This window comes from Daucus carota, chromosome 9, assembly GCF_001625215.2.
Source record: "Daucus carota subsp. sativus chromosome 9, DH1 v3.0, whole genome shotgun sequence".
Classification (NCBI taxonomy): domain Eukaryota; kingdom Viridiplantae; phylum Streptophyta; class Magnoliopsida; order Apiales; family Apiaceae; genus Daucus; species Daucus carota.
Window position 1 is genome coordinate 32,333,289 of NC_030389.2, and position 7,016 is coordinate 32,340,304.

General features: G+C 33.4%; 1 protein-coding gene across 2 annotated transcripts; it reads left to right on the forward strand.

Annotated features, from left to right (window-relative positions):
* The first annotated feature begins 1,091 nt into the window (after nucleotides 1-1,091).
* Nucleotides 1,092-6,733, forward strand: LOC108200475 (uncharacterized). 2 transcript variants are annotated; one of them, XM_017368644.2, is made up of 8 exons: nucleotides 1,092-1,248; nucleotides 2,453-2,515; nucleotides 2,648-2,727; nucleotides 3,481-3,589; nucleotides 3,673-3,832; nucleotides 4,203-4,366; nucleotides 4,442-4,754; nucleotides 6,632-6,733. In XM_017368644.2, exons 1-8 carry the CDS (start codon nucleotides 1,246-1,248, stop codon nucleotides 6,700-6,702), a joined length of 963 nt encoding a protein of 320 aa, XP_017224133.2. In that variant the 5' UTR covers nucleotides 1,092-1,245; the 3' UTR covers nucleotides 6,703-6,733. The 2 variants fall into 2 exon arrangements, with proteins under 2 accessions (XP_017224133.2, XP_063940987.1); XM_064084917.1 differs by lacking the exon at nucleotides 6,632-6,733 and adding an exon at nucleotides 6,506-6,552.
* Nucleotides 6,734-7,016: the final 283 nt, after the last annotated feature.

Genomic DNA, 7,016 nt, shown 5'->3' on the forward strand with positions numbered 1-7,016 from the left:
TCAAAACTTCTAAATGTACGTGTAAAAAGTATAACGACTTATATAATGGATCAGAGGGAGTATTATATTTTGTTCCAGTTTGAGGAGGTTTTAAAAAAATAATTATTTAATTATTTTCCACGTTACGAGATATTGAAATTCTATTTTTTTTGTGTATTATGTGAAAATTTATGAATTTATGTGAGTTAGTTGTTAAATTTATTTTATGTGTTTGTTCATTATGTAATTTAAGGGTCATGTCCAAGAGAGAACCATTAGGGAGAGAACCTTAAAATCATTACCTTATTTCTAATATTAGTTAGGGTTCTGCAGCAGAACTTCAAATGAAAAAGAGTATTAGTTACGATTTTGCAAGAGAACTTGAAATGAAAAAAATATCTTATTTATGTATTATATTTTAAAATTATATTTGAACACACACGATGATACGCAAAACATGTATTTAGATTAAAATCCTGAAAATTTATGAAAAATATAAGGTTCCGTAGCAGAACCTTAGTGGTTCTGTGGTTCTATTTTAAGCATTGGTTCTCTCTGCAGCGTGGCATGTGATTTAATTAGTTCGTGTAATTGATTATGATTTTATTACAATCATGATTTTACATTTAGATAAATTAAAATTATATTTTTAATATTGGTGTTTATATATACCAGTTATTTTAGTTGGATTTAAATTATAAAATATCCAGCATCTGATGTTTTTATGTTTTGAATTTTTTAAAAACAATGAAAATATTGTAATTAATGTAATTAATTCTTTTATTATTTTCTTAAATAGATAGGCACTACAATACTACATGTATTCAGTGGCCTGGTGGGCCTTAAATTTAATACTCCCTCCGTCCCACAATACATGTCCCTTTGACTTTTTGCACGTACTTTGATGTGCAAATAAAACATACTTCTATACATTATTTTTCAAATTTTTTTTTTTCTGAATAAAAGTATAACATCCATATTTTTATTCAGAAAAAGAAAATTTGAAAAATAATATATAGACATATGTTTTATTTGCACCTCAAATTACGTGAAAAAAGTCAAAGGGACATGTATTGTGGGACGGAGGGAGTATCACAGATCGCCCAAAGCCCAATTATATGAACTGACCGGACTTTCTACTTCGGTCTTATAACATCGTCGTTTAAGCATATTGTTGTTATCAAAAATCAAAATCATACAAGTTGATCAAATTCAATAACTCAAGCCAAATTGATCAATTGATACACTTGAGATCAATCAGAACAAATGGTATGATCAGTCGATCCCATTATATCTCTCTTGTATGTATAGGTGTATTTATATATCTAGAATTAGGGTTATTAGACATGATTATATGTGTATTATCCAAATTTTAATCAATTGTGTTCATGATTTTTATTTGATTGTGATTATGATTAAGGGATTTTTCGGTGAATCGATAAATGAAATTTGTTGCAAGAAATAATTGATTGGATGAAATTGTGTTTTTTTGGATTTGATGCTGCATAATATTGATTTGAAATTGCTATAGTTTTTTGGGATTTTCTGGGTTGTAGCTTGTAATTATGTTTGTAAATAGACAAGGTTGATCTCGAGCTGCTCGTTGAGGAACTATAGTGTTTGTGAGCTTAAAACCAGCTACCTGATTTTATTAATCATGTTTACGATTTGGTTGTCGTTGAATATAATAAATTATAATTACCATTGGATATGAATATAAAGAGGAAATAGAATATGGATTAACCATCATCATTTTATACGTGATTGCTTGTTACTGAAAACATGTATCAAATGTAATATACATGTTACTGTAGTCTGATATTTATTTTAGCTGTAATTGGACAATCATGTTTATATGTAACAAGTAATCAAAATAGTTTTTGTGAGCTTGTTCATAAAGATCTAATCGAGCTTGTGCACCAGCCTATAGATGTGTATAACCCAAGTTGCTCACTAGCTTTTGCTAAGTGTCGCCATGTGCGAGCTTGGTTTGTTAATGGAACCTTGGAATTGAGCTCAAGCTAGGTTCGATTTACGAGCTAAACATTGAGCTGCTAACAGTCTCTTACAGCTGCGGTTTAACTGTGGTTTTGCTTCTTTCTATGTTAAACTTTTAAATTCCATTCAGACATTATATCATGTGCCTTACATTACAAAGGACCTTAAATCTATGTCATACATTATTAAAATTTTCATTTGTGCTATACTTTTTGTGCTCTCGGCTAGTACTTCTCCAAATTAATAGTGAACATGTGAAACTTCGAGTCTACTGGCTTTAACATTATTGAAAGCTAGGATCTGAACTAAGTTGAATGATCACAACAATTATAAAAGTCAGACATGATTGCACACTTATTTTTAGATAAAGGGAGTGTTTTAATACTGTTTATGTGTTTAATTATATGTCACCGACTCACCGTGTTTTTTTTAGTTATATACTTTCGTGCTGACAGTCAGTTTTTTTGTCCTCCAGTCTTCACTTGCAGCTGCTAGAGCGGACAATTTCTACTACCCTCCAGAATGGACACCGGACCAGGTATGTTTATATTGGTTTTTAAGTTTTATAACCACAAACTGCATGCTAGAATGGAGGTCTGTGTCACTGTGTGTCTACATTGCCTTGTAATAATGTTAATTGTTTAAAATCTTACACTAATTAAATTTTCAGGGTTCTTTGAACAAGTTCAACGGCCAGCATGCCCTCAGGGAGAGAGCCAGAAAATTAGATCAGGGTATATTGATTATAAGGTACAAGGAAGAGCAATGCTTTAATGTCTTTGACTTGTTTGGCAACCCACATTTTTCCCCAACTCTTTAATCATCAATTTTAAGTTATTGATAGGGCATGTCTGTGTTTCCTTAATAATTTGGCAAGTTTTGTTATTGAGGAAAGAACGACCTCCTATATCTTTGGTGGTGTTACCACTACTTGATCGAGAAACTTACTCGAAGGTTCGGACATATAAAAGAAGTCTTGAACTCCAGAAAGGAGCATTTGCTTATATAAGGATTAATGACTTGTTTGGGAACTTGAATTTCATGTCAAGTTCCAGATTTGATCAAAGTCCAAATCATTTGACTTTAGGCATAAATTTGAGAATTAATGAAATCTCAATTCATGTCCCTTGGAATAAATTTCGTGTTCTTAAATACAATTTAAGAGTGCTTTCCCTAGAATGCCACCAAACTGTTTGGAGGATGATAATTGCCTAAATAATTTCAAAGATTTGAAGGGAATACAACTTCCAGCATTGGCACAACATGAACTTCTAGTTGTAGGAACATCTATGCTATTAGTAACTTGGGAAATGCATAGTGGTTTTGGTTCTTCTGCTAATATGAAAGGTCTTGTAAAAACGTGTGAATTATACATAAAGTTTGTAGAACGTGAAGGTTTTCTATTTTTGTATTTCCTTCTGAGCAACGACCACCAAAATAATCAAATAATGAGTTGTGTAATATAAGGCTAGATATCTGAAATTAAAACCGTTTACCCTCCAGGTTCGAGATGCCTTACAATATATGGTGTGGTGGGTGCAATTCTATGATTGCCAAGGGTGTGAGGTTCAATGCAGAGAAAAAACAAGTTGGAAATTATTATTCCACGAAGGTCAGCTAAAATTCACTGTAGATGCTTTAGTCACTGTCCTTGTTTCCAGACAATAGTCGTGACTTCTTATTTGCTTTTTACAGATATGGAGCTTCACCATGAAGGCTGCATGCTGCAGACATGAGATTGTCATCCAGACAGATCCAAAGAATTGCCAATATGTGATAATTAGTGGTGCACAACAAAAGATTGAAGATTATGACAACGAAGATGCTGAAACCTTGGCACTTCCGGTAGATGAAGGTGATACTTATGGGTCACTTTTTATTTACTGATGGTTACCATATTGTTCATGGTAAAAGTACAAGAATGTCTTTTGAATTTCCTAGTATTGTTGTCATTATAGAAATTTACAAGTCCAAGCATTTGTGAGCACATCTAATGTTTGGGAAAAAGAGGGGTGGGGGAATGATGATTAGTCTTATATGCCTCATATGCCTCATAATCGGTGCTGCAAAGGTTCTGAAATCATGTAATATTCACCTGTTACTTCCCCCCTCCCCCCATTTACAGATAATTTATGTTATCTTAAAAACAGTGTGTTTGTATATCTGCATGGACATCAAGAAAGTACATTCAATATGTTAATACATATTTATTCATATTTTTCTAGAAAAAAGTAAGCTGTCAGACCCCTTCTACCGTCTTGAGCACCAGGAAGAGGATGTAAAAAAGAAAAAAGCAGCAGAGCCTGTACTTGTGCGCCTGCAACGTGTATCTGATGCAAGGCATGCAGACGATTATGCTTTAAACAAAGCCCTCCGCTCCAAACTTAGGGTGTGCTTCTTACTAATTTCGAATTCATTTAGTTTTTTCTAGGTTGTAATTATACTGACCAGATACATTTTGCAGGCTCAAAAGAAAAGAGTTGCTGAAGAAGAGGCAGCTTCCAGGAAAATGGGAATTGGCATTCGGCTTCTTCCACCATCTGAAGAAGATACTGCAACTGCATCACGTATAAAATTTCCTTACAAGTTCCACAAGAACCAGGTTGAAAAACGAGCCTTGATTAGGTCTTCTTCAATATTCTCTAATACTTCTGCGTCTACTACAAAGCAGTTGGAGTTGGCGAGCAAAAGAAGAAAAATAGATGCTGCTGCAGCATCCAACTTACTGGTTGGAGGATTCAAGCCATCAACATGGGCAAGGAGTGCCACTTCTTCTGGTAAGCGAAGAATTTGAAATTTCAAATGGGCAGTTATTGTTTGACAGGATCCGAAGTGTGAATGGCAGTACTTTATTCTGTTTTTGTTTTTTTTATTGCAAGTTTAAGTGGCAGTGTGTATAGTAGTGATGAAGAATAGTCAGAAAGCCCCAAATACCATTGGATCTCTGTATCTGCCCCTCATCTCTGTTGTGTGCATGTATTATGTGATATCTCATTGGTCAGTGGTGTGTTACTTTGTTAGTTACTAGTTGGTGTCTGGCAATCTTAGTATTATTGTTTGACTAGTGAAGGAAGTTGGGAAGGGAGTGGTAATATCTATGTCTAAATCAGATCACCTTCGCAAAAAGAGAGAAGAAAAAAATTACACTTCTATATCTAAGTCAACTTTGACATAGATCTCTCTATCTAATATCTATGTCAATTTTGACTAGTGTATTATTGCTTTGTTTGGATTTAGGTAAAAATCGCTATCAAACCATTTAGGCTGGCTTGCGTTCACCTTTAGACAAACTCTTTAAATGTTATATTTAATGATTTTGGTTAATGGACGAAATTGCTGTTTTCTTTATCTTTTATATTAATAAGAAGGTTTTATTATATATAAGTGTTTTTTAATTAGTACGAATTTGAAATAGATGAACTAGACTTCTGAATTTATGTGTGTGTAACTAATATTTGGAATGAATTTCAATTTAGGTGTTATTATTGCATAAACCATCCATGCTGGTTTTATTTTCTCCTGTTTAAATTTTAGATTTTTGAGTTTGATTTTGTTTTCCATAATTTCATAGCATTTAGGGTTGTAATTGACTCGTAATCAAATTGAAGAGAGTTTGAGGTCAAGATTTTATTCAGGAGTTGTTCGTACAAAAATATTTTAATCCTTAAGGGCTTACTCCCTCCGTCCCCCTGAATTGTATACATTGGGGGACGGGGACGCGGCACGGACTTTAATGCTCTTGTAAAGTATAGTTGTGTAATTTATTTTTAAAATTTTCTTTTTCTGAATTAAAGTTTGGATGTTCTATTTTTATTCAGAAAAAGAAAATCTGAAAAATAAGTTATGGAACTATATTTTATAAGAGCATTGAAATGCGTGTCGAACAGTTAAAAAGAAACGTATACAATTAAATGGGACAGAGGGAGTAATTATTTTGTTTTCTGAGTTTTCAGTTTTCGGATTCGCTCGGCTATTATGTTTGTGAATTTTACTCTGGACTCTCGAGTCGTTTGGTAATTGTGTTTGTGTGCTTTGCTTGTTCAGTAGCTTACCGTGTTCACGAGTTTCCAGATTCGCTCGTCTGTTATGCTTGTGAATTTTACTCTGGATAGTTTGTTGATTGATTATGTTTTTGTACTTTGCTTTCTCAAGCGAGTAGTTAACTAAGCTTGCAGTGACCGGTTTATACGTTTATTTCTCAAGTGACTTGTTTAGTTAACTAAGCTTGCAGTGACCGGTTTATACGTTTATTTCTCAAGTGACTTGTTTTAGTTGCTGTGTTCTCGTTCTAGCTCTCACCAACTAATTTAAAGTATAAACACATTAAATAAGAAAGCTTATTACGTTAAACTGGCATATTGTAATTGAAAGCTTATTTCAAACAATTTTTTCCCATTATTTACATCTTACGCTTGTATGCAATATTCTAAATATCCCCATATGAAAAATCCTTGACTAATTCTTAAAAATATATCATCGATTTACTAATTACTTCTCGTCGTTCGTCCAATTCTACTTTTGTGCGAAGTGGGAGAGGAGGGATGTCATAATTGGGTATGATTTGTCCAAAATTCTTCATTTATTAAAAAAAAATCTCCAATAAAGTCTAGATAAATTCTGGATATACAGGTTAATCAATTAATTTCGGTTTCAGATCTCTATAGCCATGCTTTGCCGATTTGCACAGAGGCTCGGGAAATAGCGCACTCAACACAAACATTTTAACAACCTGCCTGCTTATCTACGGGACCGTTTGGAACGTGAGATTCTGGCATGTGGCATGGTTAATATTTTCGTTTCCGCTAGTCATGTTGAAATCACATGATCCAAATGATAATATCTATAAAGAAATTACATGATCCATTGGCATGGTTAATATTTTCGTTTCCGTTAATCATGTTGAAATCACATGATCCAAAGGATAATATCTATGGAAAAGTTACATGATCCAAATAGGTAGAAATCACATGATCCAAACCACGACATCTGTATTTATGACATCTGTATTTATGACAATGCTGCCTGTAGTCCTGTAATTA